Genomic DNA, 20,102 nt, shown 5'->3' with positions numbered 1-20,102 from the left:
CCGTTAGCTGCATCGGTGCAGAGAGAGAGAGAGAGAGAGAGAGAAGGAGGGAGGAATCAGTGAAGTACCCCCTGATAACTGCAGAGCTGTCCCACCACGGCTCACCGCTCCGCTCTCTCTCTACTTCTCCCTCTCGTTCATTTCTTCCAAGCTTCCAAAACAACTATTTTGTATTCAGCCCCTGGCTTCTTCTTTCGCTCTCCATTTTTTTCTCTCCTCTCTCTCTATAACGTTCTGCTTTTGACTCACCTGCTCCCCTTCTATGCACCTTTCTTGTCTCCATCCATCTATTAGACTTCACTTTTTTTTTGTCCCTCTCTTGTCCCATCCCCCTCTCCCCTCCTCCCCCTCACTGTCTCTCTCCATCCCCCCCTCTGTCTCACTCTCTCTTTTCTTTGAGCTAGTAGCCTCTGTCACGTCTCCTCTTCTGGATTTCACTTCTTTACCTGTCTCCCCCCTGCCAGTCCAGATCATCGCTCAGGGTATCTCCCCCTGTACCCTCTCTTCAAACCCCTTGGTCCTCACTACCTCTTCTTCTACCCCCACTTCATATTCTTCTATTCTTTCTCTGTCCCGTTCTCCCTAGTTCCACCTTTTTATCCAAAAAATGCAAGTTTCTTTTGCTTGCACCGAGCAGACCCTGCGAAGTAGGACCAGTGAGGACCGTTTATGCCCCAATCGCCCCTCGGGTGGGCAAAATGGAGGAACGGGGAGCCAGGCCAAGCAACGCACACCCCCTTTGGGGACTAAGAACCCTAGCCAAGTGCTCCCCATTCTCTCCCGTATCTTGCGCGAGTCCACTGGAAAAGCTACAGGAATGAAATACAGGTAAGATGAACCGGGGGCCCCCGAAACGCTAAATACGCACATAGAACTTTTATAGGGTAATTTGCTCCATACAACCTGCTAGGGATATTTGTGTCAGTGTAACCCATTGACATATACATTATATATATATATATATATATATATATAAATATATATATGGAATCCCTAGAGCATTACATTGTACTACAGAATTCTAGATTAGAAAGATTGTATTAACCTTTTAAGTGTCAGAGCTGTCCAATACTTTGATCCGTACACTAGCATGGATGAAGGAAATCTCGTATAAACAGTTGGTATGATTATGTTCGCACCGATCCGCGGCTCTGCGGTTGCCTCTTCTTATAAATGCACACATGCAGGATTTTGTCTCTTTTTTTTTTTGTCTATTTTTAACTCGCTGCTAAATGTTTCTCTCGGGTTATTTTGCTGCTCTGCTTTTTCGGAATCTTCTTCAATAAACCTAGAAGATATTGCCCAGGTTTGTAGGGGAGTTGAAATCCCCCTGACCGTCTAATGCACCAAGTGCTGAGTCGGTCCTGGATAATGTATAGTTAAATCAGCGACAAGAGATTTCTGCCTATTAACTCACTTCTCGCAGGAGAAGCTGAGTGGGGTTGGTTGACACTTCAGAAAGTGGTGGACTCATTAAGTCCTGCCATAAAGCAATCATCTTAATGAGGTTTGGGGGCAGTGGGTGGCAACGAAGCATCTCATGATGACCTTCAGGATTAGAATACGATTATATTCTGGGAAATGTAGGAATTAAAACAGAGCCAAAACACCAAGTTTGCATTAAAACCGTCCGTAATAAGTGGAATTCATATTAATCCCCCCCCCTGCGAATGTCTAATAATACGTAACTAGCCGTTTACAGAAGATCGCACCAGACCCAGCTTCAAAGGACCCACTTGTGCACCAAGGAGCTATGGGGGGTCCCAAGACCCCCATCCCACATCCCAGGGCTCTATGTTATTCCTCTGAAGCAGAAACGTAAGTATTCCTCCCTGCCACACTAACCGGAGCGCAGGAGGGACGTTTGTTTCAAAAGAGGAGAAATGGTTTAGATGGAGTGGATGGAAGTTTTACTCTACTGAGAGGGTGGTAGATAAGTGGAACAGCCTCCCAGCAGAAGTGGTAGAGCGTAATAGAGTGAGGGAATTAAAACTTGCAAGGGGTTAGCCATTTGGCCACTGGTAACATAATGGCTTATGGCCGAAGGTAATCCTGTACGGTCACAGCTATTGGAAGAGTGGCTACCCGTACTTGCGTGGCATTGCCCCCTAGTGGTTGGGCGCAGAAGTGACATTAAGGGGAAGAGCCAAGTCATGTCAGATCAGCCAATGAGCCCGACTCGATGAGAGGCGAGGAAGCACATACCATAACCAGCTCCGTGGGTCCCCTTTGCTCAGCTCGTGCCATTCTTTGGCCAGTTTCCCACCATCTTCTAGACCATTTCAGATCCCTTTCCCTTTTAAATAAAGCCTCACTATCAGATCCTGTTTATTTAATTATTATTCACGGCTTGGAATGAACATTTAACATCTGATGCTAGAGCGTCGCCGAATATAACCACTCCGTTACGATCAATAATAATCCCATTAATAATAATGAGGTTGACATACTATGATTTTTTTTGGGCAATCAATTACAGATTACATTACCCCGTTATGTAACTTCCAAACATTCTCGTGGTTTTCATCCCTGATGAATTGAGGTATAGGGTTATCGTCCGTTTAACCCTATCCGAGGAAAAAAAAAACGTCACATCTGAAGATTACCAGACATTCCTTATTCAATAACTTACATGCTTTTTCCTTAAATAGGAATTTGGGCAAATCGGGACTTCGGGTTTCCTGTCTGGGACTCGGTAAGTTTTTGTCTGTGAAAGGTGAGTATATATATATATATATATATATATATATATAATTTTTTTCTGCTACTTATTTACTAAAGGTAGAGCACATTGGTGAACAAATGGTCCATATATCTTCCTAAACCCTTTAACCTTTATCAGAGGACCTCTCTAGGCTTGCAGTGATGTCCAGAGGTGGCAGGTCGCCCACTTGTGTGATCAGGACCCCCAAGGACCCTCTTGTCAATGGGCTGCTCTCCTGATCTCCTCAACCAGCCCATCGGCTGCCACCGGCACACCCTCCACAGGCTGCCGCCGGCGGGCGTCCTATCCAGGTGTTCAGTGTCTTCAGCTTTTTAATGCATTAAAGATGGCCGACTTTGTCCTCTACATGGGATTAGAACATCACACGTTGACTCGTGAACCCATCAAACCCACTGTGGATTATATTAAAACCTGTTCCCCTCCAATGAAGACTGTGGCATGTTGGCCAAGGAACATCTAAGGCAGGCCTTACATTTGGCCTACTGTGTGAAGGGACAGCGAGGTTAGAATGGAGGAGAAGGAACCAACCTCGCCTATCACCGAGTTCTCTCCGGCTTTAAAACGAGAACTGCCGCCATCTCAAAGGTCGAAGAACTACCATTATTTTATCAATGACCTGCCCCGAAGTTCTCTCCTTTCTCCTCCACCACCACCAAACCCCATTCAACGGCTGCCAGAATCAACCAGTAACCATCAGCAACACTAGAGTAGAGATAACTTAAAGGGGAGGAACAATCGCGCAGATCCCAAGAACAGGAAGTTAAGAGTATGGAACTAGGAAGAAATGTGAGATTTGGGAAAATGGCCACATTAGGCTGACCCCCAACAGAATTCCATACATAAAACATACTACCCATAGGCGAAATGCGTAGGGTTATGCGACGTGCCGCGGAGGCATCTCTTAATGTATCGCTAACATAACCTCTGTTTTTTGCTTTTCCATGCAGGTACCTGGGTAACGTTTGGTTCGCAAATCACAGATGAGGTGAGAAGGGCAGCGTTGACCGGGGCAGGGAGGGTGTATTCTAGATTTGGGTTATTACGGCCAAAATCCTCCAAACGGCTAATGTCACCGTGAGGGCAACGTAGTGGGGGCATGATGGCGGCAAAGCTTTTTGGTGGCGCCAACGAAAGTCTTTGTGCCTCCCCCACCAGGTGGCAGAGAACCTCATGAATGTAGCCTACGAGCACGGAGTTAATCTGTTCGATACTGCAGAGGTGTACGCGGCCGGAAGGTAAGACAGAGAGAGGTGTGGGGGGGGGGTGGTAAGACATGGCGGCTGGAAATAAAGACTGCATGGGAAGGGTTTATTCACTAAACTGTGAGATGTAGGTTAGCTGAGGTTGGGTGGAACATTCCATCAATAACTCATCATTAAGACACAGATGTCCCCCGCAGTACCTCCCGAGCTCTTGGTTGGCAAAGAAAAAGCCCCATGGTGGAGCCTCCAACAGCTCAGAGCTCTAGGGTAAATGGGCAGATTCTCAGGGGCCATCTGGAGATATCCTCATCTGATTTAATGATACCTGAACATCCCAAGTGGTGCTTCTCTAACTGCTGTATCGCAGCTGAAATCCCTGCTTGAAAACAGGTGACCTCATGTAGAATATCTTTACTTCTCGACATGTCATGGTTGCTACCCCAGCAGGATCCACCGTCCATTAAACAGGACCAGCTCGGCCCATCTTGGAGGAGATGCTCACTTGGGTTGATGTAGTCTAATTGTATTTTTTTTTTCCTCCAAACTCACAGCTTAGTGAATAAGCCCCTGAGGCTGGGTAAAAAAAAAAAGGTAGATTAGGGAGGGAAAAAAGCAGGCTGCGTCTGTGAGAGAGTAGCAGGTGCTCCAGCGTCAGGCTCTGTTTAAAGAACTTTGTGTAAATTCCTTTTTTTAAGATTAATTACAGCAGCGTCTTTGTATAATAAATATTAGTACAAGCTATTTAGAGCAGACTCCTGGAACAGAACATATTTGTATTATATCGCACAGCGAGCACCGGCGCTCTGACGCCGGCGGCCTTTCCGTGACGCGCTCAGCGTTTACATACCGCGAGGGCGATGTATAAATATAGATACTTTTCTAGAACAGCACCTGCCGTCTAAAAATAGAACCCTGTCTAATATATATATATATATATATATATATATATACACATAAATATATTTAACACATTTTTGTGATGCCTTCCTGCCATGGATCCCATTATAAGCCAACTATATAACTCCTTTCTTTTCTGGAGTCCTGCGCCAGTTATTAAACAAGTTCCAAAATGTAAATTGCCCGACTGCGTTTAACCCATCCTTGCCCCCTCTCTCTTCGCAGAGCAGAGAGGACTCTGGGAAATATCCTTAAGAAGAAGGAATGGAGGTAAGAGCCCGGCGTATCGGAGCTCCTTTCTGTGTTATCTCGTCTTCTTTCATAATACTTTTTTGTCTCCGAACAGACGCTCCAGTTATGTCGTGACAACAAAGATCTACTGGGGAGGACAGTGAGTGACTTCATATTTACTTTGAATTGATTAGCCATCTGCTGAGTGATCTGTGGGTCTGATCATGAGCTTTTGCTCTAATTCGTTGATGTGCTCATGCACCGTCCAGTGATGTATTATAGTTTTTACACTACCCCTGGCCTGGCCCATTGCAAGGTCCCTCTCCTGTCGCACCCCTGGGCCTACCCTATGGCCACCATCCATTCTTATGAGCAGACCAGCTCGGCACGGTCTTCCATAATGTAAATGGGCTGGTTGCAGAGGATCAGACCAATTAGGAAGCCAGGAGCCTGATCACCCAATTGGACGCAGACCACCCTCACCGGGACTTGCCTCATATCTTGAAATCTTACTTCTTAGTCTACACATTTTGCGTAGATTTGTTAATATGTAGATGTTACGATGCTTTTAGTCCAAAGGCGTTTGTGATACCTTTTGGTATCTGCATCATGATCAGCTTTCCAGACCTCAGCGGTCCTTTCTTCAAATGTAATGGGAAAAAGGGACCTTTGGGTCTACATCTTACTTGAAAGCAGGTCCACTGAAAGCTATTTTTACTGGGATCGATATAACATTATTATTTGTTAAATATGTAAATTAATTTGTAGTATGCAAATGATCTGCCGGAGAGGGCTCTGCTCTTGTGAGCAGACAATCTATTAAATTGCTCGATTGTCACTGCCCTGTCTTTCTAATACCTCATGGGACACCAACTCTGATCCATAGGGTTTGAGCTCTGTCTACTTATATGTCAGTAGGCTGCTGATAAAGCCATGGTGTTGCTTGCACGGGAACCAGCAGTCTAACCTCTGTCTTCTGTCCTCACAGAGCAGAGACTGAGAGGGGACTGTCCCGGAAACATATCATTGAAGGTAAGTCTCACAAAAGCTCAACCCCCGGTCCAAACTAAGCTTAATTAGCTCAAGTTTACCTGTAATAAACACTTACAGAAAGAAACAGCCCACACCCTACTCAAGCGAGCTCACAATCTAGTTTGTTTCCATAACCAAATTGTTGGCCCTCTTGGTCTCTCATACCTTGCTGGGTTCAGTGCTAGTTCTAGAGAAGTGTGCGGGATTCACATCTACCGTGTCTAGTATTGAACTCCTACAGAGTTCGGCTGGGAAGTGGAGATCCCACTCAAGCGGGTGATGACTTCAGCGGTAAGAAAGTTTGACGAGCCAGATTGTATCTGCTGCCCTGTACCCAAACTGAGCCAAGTTGTTGTTGAGTGGGACCATCTCCCACCAGTTTCATTTCCTACTTGGCGCAGTCGGACTGAAGGCTTTAGGAGCCAGTTTGCTTTGCGCTGACCTACTGTTAGCCAGAGATTCTTAACAATTTTAACTTTAGGGTATTATCTATTCTTCCTCCTCATTCCTAAATCTTCATTAGATCTTTGGCTGCTGGATAAGATAGTACTTACCGGCAGATCAGCCCCGCTCCCCCTCGTCTAGTCGCCCGTTTCTCCTGCTGTAAAGACTCCAGACCTTAATCAGTCGTTGGTCTCGTCTTAGATTCAGGAGCCGTATGCCTATCCCATGCATGTTTAAATCCCCTCGCTGTATAAGCCTCTGTCTCTTCTGACAGGAGGCCCTTTACTGTTTTGTAAAATTATTCCCATTTCTGTACTTTAAGCTTCTGTTCTGGGTGATTATTCCAGAGAATCCTTAATTGAATGAATTCCTCCTTGAATTGCAATGACTGGTAGAGGTTTTCCATTCCAATATGTCAGCCAAAATAGGCCACTGGAGGGTCATGAGGGCTACCTACTCTAGGACGCGCATGAAAAAGCAGAAAATGTGGGAAATTATAAATTTGACGCTTCCTCGCCTGATTTTTTTGACATTTCTCTGTAACGCAGGACTCAGAGGCTCCTTGGAGCGCCTTCAGCTGGATTATGTAGACATTGTGTTTGCTAACCGTATGGATGCCAACAGTCCGATGGAAGGTAAATCCACTTCTCGTTTCTCTTTTCTTGTTGAATGCGTGTTTTGTGCTTTTTGCCTGAGAAATAAGTAGATAAACCAAAGCGTCAATAATGCAAAGAGCAAAACAAATGGCGGCGAGGAGTCCTGAGGAGCTCTGAAAGGCTGGAAGAACAACTGAGCACTGTCCACCAGTACTCAGGTGTGTTATATAGGCCTTGCCAGGGATTGGACACACCTAGGGGTGTGGCTACCACTACCTGGACTTCCCTAGGTGACAGGAAGGACCTAGGGGTGTGGCTAGAGCTACCGGGGGTTCCTAAGTGATTGGAAGTACCTAGGAGGTGTGGCTTGTGGTACCTGGGCTTCTCATGGTGATTGGAAGTAACTAGGAGGTGTGGCTGAAGCTCCTGGGCTTCTCAAAATGACTGGAAGTACCTGGAAGCATGAAGATGCGGCTACCAAGCTTCCCAGGTGACACCTGTTCCTATCAGGTCTATGCTAGGCAGTGGTGGTCCTGCTCAGTGCCTGGATGGGGGGCCATATGGTAAGTGGGCATGAGGCTCGTTTCTACACCACCTCTCGAACTCCTTCTTTCCTTCAGGCTGGCTGCGGATCTTGGAGGCTGCGTTTCATAACCAGCTGAAGAAATGCGGGTTTGTGGATTTGCTTCTTGAGAGATTTCAGATTCTTTGCTGTAAATCAGTTGCTGTCCGTGGTGCTGAATGCTAGCGTACTGAACACAGATGGGTTTTATGGAGCAGCTGTGTCCCACTCAAGGGCCAAGGCTCCGAATATACCGAAAAAGCCTATTTTACATTATCATACATACATTGTTGGCAGTTTTAGTCGGTGGCTTGAATTGTAGAGAACCCTCAGCAACGGATCTCATGGCTGGTGCGCCACTCCTTGGAATCTTGTGGGCTTCTTATTTATTATCTTTTGTGGTTGTCCCAACTATGTTGGGTTCTGGCTGGGTATTTTGTACTTGGCAGTGCCACGGCAGCTTTTCGACCCTCACTGACAATAATTCACTGGATGAGAGCAGAATAGTGATGGCCTCAGAGAGCGTCGCTGGGTTCCAGGACCTGGCTGCCGATACAGTAAACATATCACTTTTTGGGTAGCCTCTTCTGTTTCGGCCCCCGTCTAGTCTGTCCGTCTCTCCTGCTGTAAAGCCTTTAGACCTTAATCAGTCGTTGGTCTCGTCCTAGATTCAGGAGCCGTATGCCTATCCCATGCATGTTTACATTCCCTCATTGTATTACCCTCTACCGCTTCTGCTGGGAGGCTATTCCACTTATCTACCACCATCCCAGTAAAGTAAATCTCCCTTACATTCCATCTAACCATAGGAACCAAGACACTTCATATGAAACCGCGCTTCACAATTCAGATGGCATATGGGAAAAAAATTCTAGAGATCCTTTCTTGGCCACACAGTTTAATAATAAGTTAACGATGCAGTTATTTCATTTTCTATGAAATAACCATGTCGGAAGAGCAAAAATTGACATTTAACAATAAACTGGAAGATTTCTAATGATTTCGACTATAAAAGCCCCAAATTAGCATATTTTTCTAATCTTTTTCCAAGATTCGTTAAATCCGAGCCCCTTTCCCCGGCTTCTCACACGGAGTCTGCAGGTCTCTCCACAGACGGACAAAGAGAACCGAAGCCTAAAAATAGACAGCTCTATATTTACCAGAATTTTATGCAGGATTATGAAGATTTCGCCAGGCGGCCTGCAGAAGGGAACACTGCAGGGGACAGATAGCTCGGGCCGCGCTCTCTCTGTATATACAGGGGACAGATAGCTCGGGCCGCGCTCTCTCTGTATATACAGGGGACAGATAGCTCGGGCCGCGCTCTCTCTGTATATACAGGGGACAGATAGCTCGGGCCGCGCTCTCTCTGTATATACAGGGGACAGATAGCTGGGGCCGCGCTCTCTCTGTATATACAGGGGACAGATAGCTCGGGCTGCACTCTCTCTGTATATACAGGGGACAGATAGCTCGGGCTGCACTCTCTCTGTATATACAGGGGACAGATAGCTCGGGCCGCGCTCTCTCTGTATATACAGGGGACAGATAGCTCGGGCCGCGCTCTCTCTGTATATACAGGGGACAGATAGCTGGGGCCGCGCTCTCTCTGTATATACAGGGGACAGATGGCTCGGGCTGCGCTCTCTCTGTATATACAGGGGACAGATAGCTCGGGCCGCGCTCTCTCTGTATATACAGGGGACAGATAGCTCGGGCTGCGCTCTCTCTGTATATACAGGGGACAGATAGCTCGGGCCGCGCTCTCTCTGTATATAAAGGGGACAGATAGCTCGGGCCGCGCTCTCTCTGTATATACAGGGGACAGATAGCTCGGGCCGCACTCTCTCTGTGTATACAGGGGACAGATAGCTCGGGCCGCGCTCTCTCTGTATATACAGGGGACAGATAGCTCGGGCTGCACTCTCTCTGTATATACAGGGGACAGATAGCTCGGGCTGCGCTCTCTCTGTATATACAGGGGACAGATAGCTGGGGCCGCGCTCTCTCTGTATATACAGGGGACAGATAGCTCGGGCCGCGCTCTCTCTGTATATACAGGGGACAGATAGCTCGGGCTGCGCTCTCTCTGTATATACAGGGGACAGATAGCTCGGGCCGCGCTCTCTCTGTATATACAGGGGACAGATAGCTCGGGCCGCGCTCTCTCTGTATATACAGGGGACAGATAGCTCGGGCCGCGCTCTCTCTGTATATACAGGGGACAGATAGCTCGGGCCGCACTCTCTCTGTATATACAGGGGACAGATAGCTCGGGCCGCGCTCTCTCTGTATATACAGGGGACAGATAGCTCGGGCCGCGCTCTCTCTGTATATACAGGGGACAGATAGCTCGGGCTGCGCTCTCTCTGTATATACAGGGGACAGATAGCTCGGGCCGCACTCTCTCTGTGTATACAGGGGACAGATAGCTCGGGCCGCGCTCTCTCTGTATATACAGGGGACAGATAGCTCGGGCTGCGCTCTCTCTGTATATACAGGGGACAGATAGCTCGGGCTGCGCTCTCTCTGTATATACAGGGGACAGATAGCTCGGGCCGCGCTCTCTCTGTATATACAGGGGACAGATAGCTCGGGCCGCGCTCTCTCTGTATATACAGGGGACAGATAGCTCGGGCCGCGCTCTCTCTGTATATACAGGGGACAGATAGCTCGGGCCGCGCTCTCTCTGTATATACAGGGGACAGATAGCTCGGGCTGCGCTCTCTCTGTATATACAGGGGACAGATAGCTCTGGCCGCGCTCTCTCTGTATATACAGGGGACAGATAGCTCGGGCCGCGCTCTCTCTGTATATACAGGGGACAGATAGCTCGGGCCGCGCTCTCTCTGTATATACAGGGGACAGATAGCTCGGGCTGCGCTCTCTCTGTATATACAGGGGACAGATAGCTCGGGCTGCGCTCTCTCTCTATATAAATATTTTTTGCTTAACTTGTATTCTTGTGCTGTCTTTGCAGAAATTGTTAGAGCCATGACGTTTGTTATCAACCAGGGGATGGCTATGTACTGGGGAACATCACGCTGGAGTGCGATGGAAATTATGGTAAATCAGGGGATGAGACAAACTTTCTGATAACGCGTATTTATGTCTACATGTTAATGGAAAGGTTGAAAGAGCTCAGAGTCAATGTGCAGCATGCTAAGGCAGGCAGCTCAATGTAAAGTTGCAACAATGAAACAAGAAAGACAGGTAGTCTGTAAAAATCTTTAGATCACTCTATAGAGCACTAATAACTATACTTGTGCATTTTAATTTGTAAGAATTTTAACAAAACTTTACAAATGTCCCAACAAAACAAACGTAAATGAAGCAGAAATCTCTTCATTTACTTTCAGATTGGGTTGGGTTTTTTTTACTCTCGCATGTTCTCTGTCAATGTCTCCCTGCCTTGTCCACGTTTCCTGGTCTCCTTTTCTCTGATTCTGGTTCTCCGTTTCTTCTCCGGTGGTCCGCTTGTCCCGGCTCTCCACAGGGCTATCCCAGCCGTGTGTAGTAGTTCTGTAACAGGGCGGAGCCTAGGCGCACACCCTCTATCCCGATTGGAGGAATGGGGGAGAGGCTATCCCCATGGTGTGCGCTGAGGTGTTGAGGAAGTACTACATAAGGCCAGAATAATGCAAACAGATCAGTGGAGAAAGAGAAGTGTAGTAACACTATAGGGTGGAGCCTCTGCGCACGCCATGGAGACAGCCTCTCCCCTATTCCTCCAATAGACAAAGAGTGTGTGCGGTGGGGCTCCACCCTGACGCCGGACTACTACACCAGGATAACAAGAAGTGAAGACATGGAGAAGGTAGGGAGACACTGACAGAAAGCGTGTGAGAGAATGGGAGCGTATGACAGAGTGAATGAGTGATAGAGTGTGTGAATGACAGCAAACCCTGTGAATTTTGTCCAAATATGAGGCACTCAATTTCTTTAAAATAATTCAGACATTTTCAAAATATTTTTTAACCACCACCCGAACCTTTAATATACGTTGACATTGAACGCATGCCATTTGTTTCATCCTGCAGGAAGCGTATTCTGTCGCCCGTCAATTTAATCTAATCCCACCCGTCTGTGAGCAGGCGGAGTACCATCTGTTCCAACGTGAAAAGGTGGAGACCCAGCTACCTGAACTGTATCACAAGATAGGTGAGCGGCAGAGACCAGGAAAGGGTGACCGTTACCACACAGTCTATTTATATGAATGCTTCATTTATGTAAATGTTCCCCTCTTTTTTCATTACATGTGGCTTGTCTGTGGCTCTCGATAATGTCCAGGAACGATTGAATGATATATTTCTTCTACAGGCCAGCATTATCTAATCAATTTCCTGTCCTAGGGTTCATTCTCTTCTTCTCAGCCCTACAAAAGCTGCTTCAACCAGTCTACAACATTCAGCAATTTAACAATATGGGAGAGATATCCAATGTAATTTGTAATTATACAAATGCTGGTAACTGAGAAGATAAGGGAGGATTTTTTGAGTAGAAAAAACTTCTAGTCTGCCTCAAACCTTTATCAGCGCTTAGATTCAGAATTACCTTACCCCCTATCCTTTCATCAGTGCATTAGTCTCTACCACTTCTGCTGGGAGGCTGTTCCATGTATCTGTCACCCTCTCACTAAAGTAAAACTTACTTGGCTTCCATTCCATCTCAGCCTTTGACCCTCTATAGTGTTAGATTCTTGCCTCTTGTTGTAAAATTTCTCCCCATCCTCTCATTCTCTCTCTACTTTACCCCAAGCCGGAAATACTAAAATCCCTTAATTTTTTTTTTTAGATAATATATATATTATTTTAACCTGTACATTTTTTACAGGACTGTATAATATAGGATTTAAAATTACAGGTTTAGGAAAGAGACCCATTGTCTTTTTTAAATAGTCTTTTTTATTTATATATATATATATATATATATATATATATATTTATTTATTTTTTGTTATTGTTTATCATCAGGTGTTGGCTCTATGACGTGGTCTCCTTTGGCCTGTGGTCTAATCACAGGGAAATATGCAGAGAGCGTTCCAGAAAAATCCAGAGCATCTTTTAAGGTAGTCCTTAAATAGAAAAAGACGTGATATGACCCTCCTTACTGCTTGACCTTTTTATTATATGGTACCGATTTCCAACTAGAGAACTGAACAGCTTCTAAGATTTCAGGGGGTTCCTAGCGTTCGGCACTCAAGGACCATAGCAGTTGTTGCTTGAAACTCCACTCTAAATTGGAATATAAGCTGTGACCCCCAAATCTTTAGCATCCAGGTGTTGGGGAACCTAGAAAATTGTCTGGAAATGTTGACCTAGATGTCTGAATTTATATTGATCACCCTTAAAAAAAGTTTAAAAAAAGTCACCGAGCCACTTTTTGTTCAGGGTTACAAGTGGCTGAAAGAGAAAGCTGCAAGCGCAGAAGGCAAAAAGCAGCAGTCCAAGGTGAAGGAACTTCATCCCATCGCTGAACGTCTTAACTGCACCGTCACACAACTGGCCATCGGTAAGTAGAATGGGCACTCATTGAGTGTTATCTCTACCTCGAAACACTATTGCAGCAGTCAACACAGAACCTCTTGTGATTTTAGCATGGTGCCTGAGGAGCGAAGGCGTCAGCTCGGTGCTTCTGGGCGTTTCTAACTGTGACCAGCTACTGGAGAACCTCGGGTCAATCCAGGTGAGACTGGCACGCATCTCAATATTTAATCCCACCAAACCAGTAAGTAGGACAGTATGACGATTTGTGGGACACCTGAACTGTAAGGCTCTGTGGCGCAATGGATAGCGCATTGGACTTCTAGAGTGTGAAGTAATTCAAAGGTTGTGGGTTCGAGTCCCACCAGAGTCGCTTGTTTTTTTTTTTTTTTCGTTCTAACTTTACTGAGAGGATAGTAGATGAATGGAACAGCTTCTAAATTAGTAGAGACTTGGTAAGAGAATGTTTAAAACAAGACCGATTAAGATCAGGCAGGCTAGATGGGTCGAAAGGTTCTTATTTGCCTTAAATTCTATGGTTCTATCTCCCAAACACTTTCATTATCGCCAAAGCAAATGTATTACATTGGGGGAGCTCAGGGGGGCAGTTTTTAAAAATGGGGACTGTCCTTTTTAAACCATGACAGTTGCAAAGTACTTATTGGCCTCCTTTATTATTACCATGCTATGTTGTCTAAAATCGTTAGTAGTGATCTCATCACAACCCCCTATCCCCCCCCCCCCCAGGTATTAGGACGGTTTAGGTATTATTGGATGGTCTCTGACCTCACGCTGAAAGACAATGAATCGACTAATGTCAGCATATAAACATAGTAATTCTAAACATTAGTTTTTGTTTATATGAGCTGGCTCTGGTGCAGAAAAAATTGAACTGGGGAAGCCAGACCTTCTATTTGGCTCATTGTGTTAGGAGAAGTGGTGATGATTGCACCATAGACATTGAAGGAGACTTTGGAAGGAATATTCACATTGGGCCAAGCAAGACCTTCTACTTGGCTTATGTTGCACATGAACCAAACCAGACTTCCCCACCACATACAGAGTTATGGTTACACATAAGGACCAAACTTTGAAATGGGATTAGGCTAATTAATCATCCTTGCGTCATCTTCCACCACTCCAGTGATGGAAGATGGTCTCAAGCCCACACTGCTTCATCCTGCTATACTTGCGTATAATACACACACATGCCGCTTAAAGAACAGAGACGTCTGTATTCCACCTATTTTTACCGCTCTTTCCAACAGGTTTTGTCTCAGTTAACACCTCCGATCGTAGCAGAAATTGACCAGATTCTCGGCAACAAACCCTGCATAAAGAAGGATTCCAGAGCGTGAGGTTTCACCATCCGCGTTTGGGAACTTCCAATAAGTCTCCTTACGCAGGAGATAAAGGACATATCACGCTAGCCTGGTGCATGCTCCCCCCCTCTGGCAGTGCTGAGAGAGCGGGAGGAGAACATTTAACCAGCAATAAGGGGACAAGTATCGTCTGCCTGCTTAATACTACGGGGTCAACACATGCATTTACTCATGTCACCCTACAGAAGGAGGGGCAGGAGTTTAACCCTTTTGTGTCCTTACTGATTAAGGGACAGGCTTCTAACACCCTTCCATCCTGTACTGTGGGAGGGACAGGCTGAGTCGTGCTAAGGAGTTTGGACAATAATGGGTTTTCTCGATATCACCCAACCTCTATTGGTGAGACCAATTCTTACTGTTCCTTCCTTCCACAACCAAGAGGGACAGAATCACAGCCTTGTTCACTATGGGAGGTTTGTAGTTTATCATTGGCTCCCACAGGGTAGGGGTAGAGATGGGGTGCCTGCAATGCCTTCTAGTGCTCGCCAAGCAAAGCTCCTGTAGCTGTTGAAGAATTGGCTGGCCAGTTCTATGGTGGTCACAGCCAGCTTGTGGTCCCCCGTTTATGCCTAAGGACATCCGAGATGTAAGTCAAGCCCATAATTTCACCCTACCCCACACCACAAAAAAAGATATGTCTATCCCCGCTGTCTGTGTTACGGTCACCCTATTGGAAGTGCAACCAATCCATAATCTCCATTTTTCTGTAACAAAAGGTACCCCAAAGCAAGAATCGTTATCCATAGGTGGCGGACATTTATATCACTGCCGTTCTAAGGACAGACTGGTATCTCCACACGGGGATAAAAGCCTAATGCCCTTCTGTGTCATTGTGGGGGCCAGACTCGCAGGCCTCTCTTTATGTCGCCTTGCAGGGTGAGGGACAGGCTCATGACTGCCAATTAGAAATAAATGCCCCACTGTAGCTAATAAACATATCCAGGGAGGAAGTAAGAAAGGGGAACAACTGCGAGTATCCAGTACATCGAATCAAAGCACAGCCCAAGACTTTGACCCCTATTATCGTCTCTCGATCAGCCCATTCACCCCAGGAATCTGCCAATTTCCTCCTGGAAGTCTGATGATTCACCCCGACAGTCCATTCACCGTGACAATCCAATTATTCTCCCAGAAGGTGGCCTATTCAACCCCAGAATTTAGCCGTTCAGAGCCTCGAGATCTCTAGTCAGGCTCCGAGAGTCCCCAGGTATGGTCACAGCTCCGTTGTATCACACTGCACGGGGTACGTCATCGCAAAACAACAACCGCGCGGGTACTGAAAACATTCAGTCAGTGTGTGTGCAGCTCTCATCACCGCTATATCTGCATGTTAAAAAAAAACCAAAAAAAACCATGGAGTCCGCAATATCTGTAGGTTTAAAATCCGCGATGCCTGTCTGCCAAACCCTGGGATCGTCAGCTTTATAAAACCGACTGATACAAAAACGGCGCCGGTATCTTTCTTTTCATTGTTAAAGGTCTCATGGACTTCACGTCATTACGCCGATTCAAACACTAGAGGGCAGCACAGACAACGGAAGAGTCTCATTCCACGCATTCTTTCTTGGGTTGTGTTTGCATTTTTTATTGTTTTATATAGCGCCATCATATTCTGTAGTGCTGTACAACGGGTAGAGAGGACATAACAAGTGGTATATAACATCAATTTGACTTAACAGATGAAACACATATACATTCACTCTGATACAGTTGCACATACATTCATACACATACACTAACATACACACTCACACACTTACACACACACACACTTACACATACTCACTCTATCACACATCATACCCTTACCTTACCAGCAGGCTTTCCCTACAGCTGCTCACACTGCGCGAGCAGCTGCGCCATTACCGCGGGGTCACGTAGCATTGCATTATGTGACCCCCCCCCCCAACTCGAGTGGGCCGGTCCAAGTGAGACCGGCCTGTTTCCAGATTTTTGGGGTCGGCCTGTCGCTGAAGAGCACGGAGTTTGAGACAGCGTGTCTCTGGCTTGGGGGCCTTCCTCTAGCCCTCACAAGACCAGGCAGCGGTGTTACCACCATACCGGCAACCTTCTAAATGAGCCGAGACCCTCTCAATATTAACCCTTTGTGCAGATTCTACGTAGAGAATCAACAAACGCCCTGTAATGCCGGACCTTGCGGAAACCTGTCATTTAACAATACACTTGAGTCACCTGCATTCAAGCAGGGAAATCAACCACAACATAGCAAAAGCACTTATCAGGAGCCTTATATATCGTCAGATCAATGTGGAGTACGAAGAAGTCCTTTTCTAGAAGGTTCATAAATATACCAAAAAAAAAAAGTGCGAGTCTTTAGAGGAACTTGACTTTGAAATCCTGTCGGGAGGCAGTCCAGCCGGAGGCCACTAATGACACATTTCTACGCCTCATCGCAGAAGATTCCCAACCTGACACCCAGCCAAAAGCTCTTCTGGAGCAGGATGCGTTTGTGCTTGTAACGCTCTTTGTGTCCGACATGCACCCCCCCCGCGCATTCTCTCGCCTACGGGACCGGCCTGCCTTTACCAAACCGGATCATTCCTGCGCGTTCGCTTGGATCGGATGTGAATGCATTAATAAGAGAACTGCAGGAAAGAGCCATGAAAGGAATGTATCCGTGAAGAGAGGTCAGAGGTCAAAGCTTAGGAGTTGTGGTTACCCGGCAGATCAGCCCCTGGTGGTGGCATTCCTGCCACGTCTAACAGTTGATATCGGGGTAGTATCCCACGTCATGGCGTCACCGCTCTCAAGAACAGGCATTAGGGCATCACCGTGACAATGAAATTCTGACATGCGGAGGCTGTAAACACTCGAGCAGGAAAGGCAGATGCTGTCTGGAGAGCATGAGACAGCTAGAAAGGGAATGAGCCATAAAAACCACAGAGAAGAATGACATAAGCAGCCTATGATGTCATATGTCGACACTCCACCGATTAAGGACTCGCAGCGCCTTCAAGCAGCACCAGAACTAATTGTTAACCCCTTAATAGCCCATCATAATTTTTCTATGCATTCACTCATACAATGTGTCCTCATTTCATTAAAGATAAATCCGAGTCACCTGCATTCAAGCAGGGATATCAAACACAACCTCACTGGGAGCAAAAGCACCAACTGGGAGTCTCAGGATCCCAGCGGGAGATAGGAAAAGAACCAGCTCCTGAGAGTGGGGCGGCTCGGGGTCAGAATTCCCAGGTATGAGCACTCAGTAGGAGGACTTGCCTCAGGTTTGGTGGTGGAAGAGCTGTTGCCCCCGTGCCTGCAGCGCTAGTCCAGAATCTACTCTCACCCTTAAAATCTCAGGGCGTGAATTAAAGAGCCACCTGTGTTCATGGCAGGAGAAGCAGCAAACGTGCCGTGGTGGGGGCGGAACACACGGGGTAGGTGACAGGGTGGGGTATATAGGATCCCCGCCAGCTCCTCCTCCAGGTGAGGTCTCCTCGCGGGAATCACTCAAGTGTCTTTCTGGGATTTCTCTAGAGAGAATTCTAAAGAAAATTGATCTTTGAACCAGAAAGCCCCGGGGTGGGGGGGTATAAAGCTGCCCCTGGGGGGGGATAAAGCTCTGCTGCCCTGGCACGGTCTCCCGGGCTCTGCGGGGAAGTCTACGACGTCTGCGTAGGGGACACCCCCGGCCCCTGTGCACGAGGTGGACGTGTTCTCACCACCCACGCCTCGCCACCCTGTGACTCACCAAAACATTACCTCACCTTCCTGTCACCTGATCCCTCCCCAGTACAGACCTGCAGGGAGCTGCCAAATTATTCCTCCCCTGCCACATACCTGCAGAATTTTACTCAGTCAGCTGTCTCCTTCCTGATAACTGCAGAATGTCACACCGTTAACCCATTCCTCCCTGATAACTGCAGAATGTCACACCGTTAACCCATTCCTCCCAGATAACTGCAGAATGTCACACCGTTAACCCATTCCTCCCAGATAACTGCAGAATGTCACACCGTTAACCCATTCCTCCCAGATAACTGCAGAATGTCACACCGTTAACCCATTCCTCCCAGATAACTGCAGAATGTCACACCGTTAACCCATTCCTCCCAGATAACTGCAGAATGTCACACCGTTAACCCATTCCTCCCAGATAACTGCAGAATGTCACACCGTTAACCCATTCCTTCCAGATAACTGCAGAATATGACAGTTAATCCATTCCTTCCAAATAACTGTAGAATGTCACACCGTTAACCCATTCCTTCCAGATAACTGCAGAATGTCACACCGTTAACCCATTCCTTCTAGATAACTATCCGATTCACCCTTATGCACCGCAGGCCGGCAGAGTGTTATTATTTTGCTCTATTAACCATCTCTCCTCCTAGTTCTGGAGCATTGTCTAATGAACCATTACAGACCTGTATATTAATTAACCCTCTCCTTCCCAAAACTCGATACCAATCCTCATTCAAACCTCTTTGCCCTGGACCTAAAGGGGACATCGCTAATTTAACCCTGTCTTGTGCTTAACATACAATGTATATCATTTAACCCTCTCCTGTCCCAGACCAAGAATATTGCTCAATTACCCCTTACAGAGTTGACGTGCATTGCTTCATTAACCCTCTCCCTCCCAGATCTACATATCATTCCTCATTTCATCCTCATGGACCCGAGGAATATATTGCTTAATTACCAACCCTGCCCCTGTTATGCTACATATATTAACAAAACATTCCTTCCTCAAGTTTTCTCCTTAACGGAACTTGACCACAGATATCATTATGATAACTTACAAAGCAGCCATAATGTGACATCATCGCATTGCAATAAAGTCAATCAAAACGCTGTTATCATGTGTGTGTAAGCAGAAATGGCGCCAATCCAAATAAAACGACGAAAAGTTACAGTAAACCATTAACAGCCCGTCCAGTAACACGAAGAGCATGCGCCAGGCCCTGCCCCTCACGTCCTATTGGCTACCTGCTCATCATGACATCACCATTTCCGGCGCGGGCGTGGTCTCATCTTATATAAATAAGAACGCAGCGGCCTCATAGTTATTCGTATTTCGTTCGCGAGAGAACTATGCAACGGTCGGAAGTGATGGCACATCTGCCCGAGGTTAACATGGAGGAGTGTGGCATCTGTTACCAAGACTACGGGCCCGGCAGGAGGCCACGACCCTTGGCGTCTTGCCGGCACGCTGTGTGCGAGTGTTGTCTCCATCAGCTGGGAGCTAAGGGCGGGGCCATCGCCTGTCCTTTCTGCCGCGCTCATTCGCCGTTGCCTAGCGATGAGGAGGATGGAGCCAGCGACGTCAGGGAGAAGGGGACAGGTCCGCGCGGCTGGCTCAAAAGGCTGTGCAGGAAGTCGCGAGCGTCCTTTCGTCGTCAAGGTAACGGGGAAATGATGGGCAACGCTGTGGGTTACAGTGGGTGTGGTGTGGATGTGATTGACATGTCTCGTATACAACATTAGGGTCACATGATGTTTGGAAATTTTGTGTTTTTTTTTTTTTTAATTTTATTTATATAATTCAATTTAGATTCCTTAATTAGTTTTGATAATATTT

General features: G+C 46.7%; 1 protein-coding gene and 1 non-coding gene across 3 annotated transcripts; both read left to right on the top strand.

The window, feature by feature from the left end:
* Positions 1 to 607: 607 nt before the first annotated feature.
* Positions 608 to 14,530, top strand: LOC149275307 (voltage-gated potassium channel subunit beta-3). Of its 2 annotated transcripts, XM_089504805.1 has the most exons (14): positions 608 to 828; positions 2,652 to 2,695; positions 3,673 to 3,710; positions 3,881 to 3,960; positions 5,050 to 5,094; positions 5,171 to 5,215; positions 6,044 to 6,087; positions 7,080 to 7,166; positions 10,670 to 10,755; positions 11,730 to 11,850; positions 12,663 to 12,757; positions 13,080 to 13,200; positions 13,286 to 13,374; positions 14,441 to 14,530. In XM_089504805.1, the coding sequence occupies exons 1-14, from the start codon at positions 608 to 610 to the stop codon at positions 14,528 to 14,530; spliced, it is 1,206 nt and encodes a 401-aa protein (XP_089360931.1). The 2 variants fall into 2 exon arrangements, with proteins under 2 accessions (XP_089360931.1, XP_089360932.1); XM_089504806.1 differs by lacking the exon at positions 7,080 to 7,166.
* TRNAR-UCU (transfer RNA arginine (anticodon UCU)) lies at positions 13,461 to 13,545 on the top strand. Its single transcript is given in 2 exon segments — positions 13,461 to 13,497; positions 13,510 to 13,545. It is a non-coding gene; the product is annotated as a tRNA-Arg (tRNA).
* Positions 14,531 to 20,102: the final 5,572 nt, after the last annotated feature.

This window comes from Sceloporus occidentalis, unplaced genomic scaffold (assembly GCF_023333645.1).
Source record: "Sceloporus occidentalis isolate IW3139 unplaced genomic scaffold, rSceOcc1.0.p SCAF_292, whole genome shotgun sequence".
NCBI classification, from domain to species: domain Eukaryota; kingdom Metazoa; phylum Chordata; class Lepidosauria; order Squamata; family Phrynosomatidae; genus Sceloporus; species Sceloporus occidentalis.
Note: the sequence above shows the minus strand (reverse complement) of the source record. Positions and strands in the feature narration are given on the sequence as shown.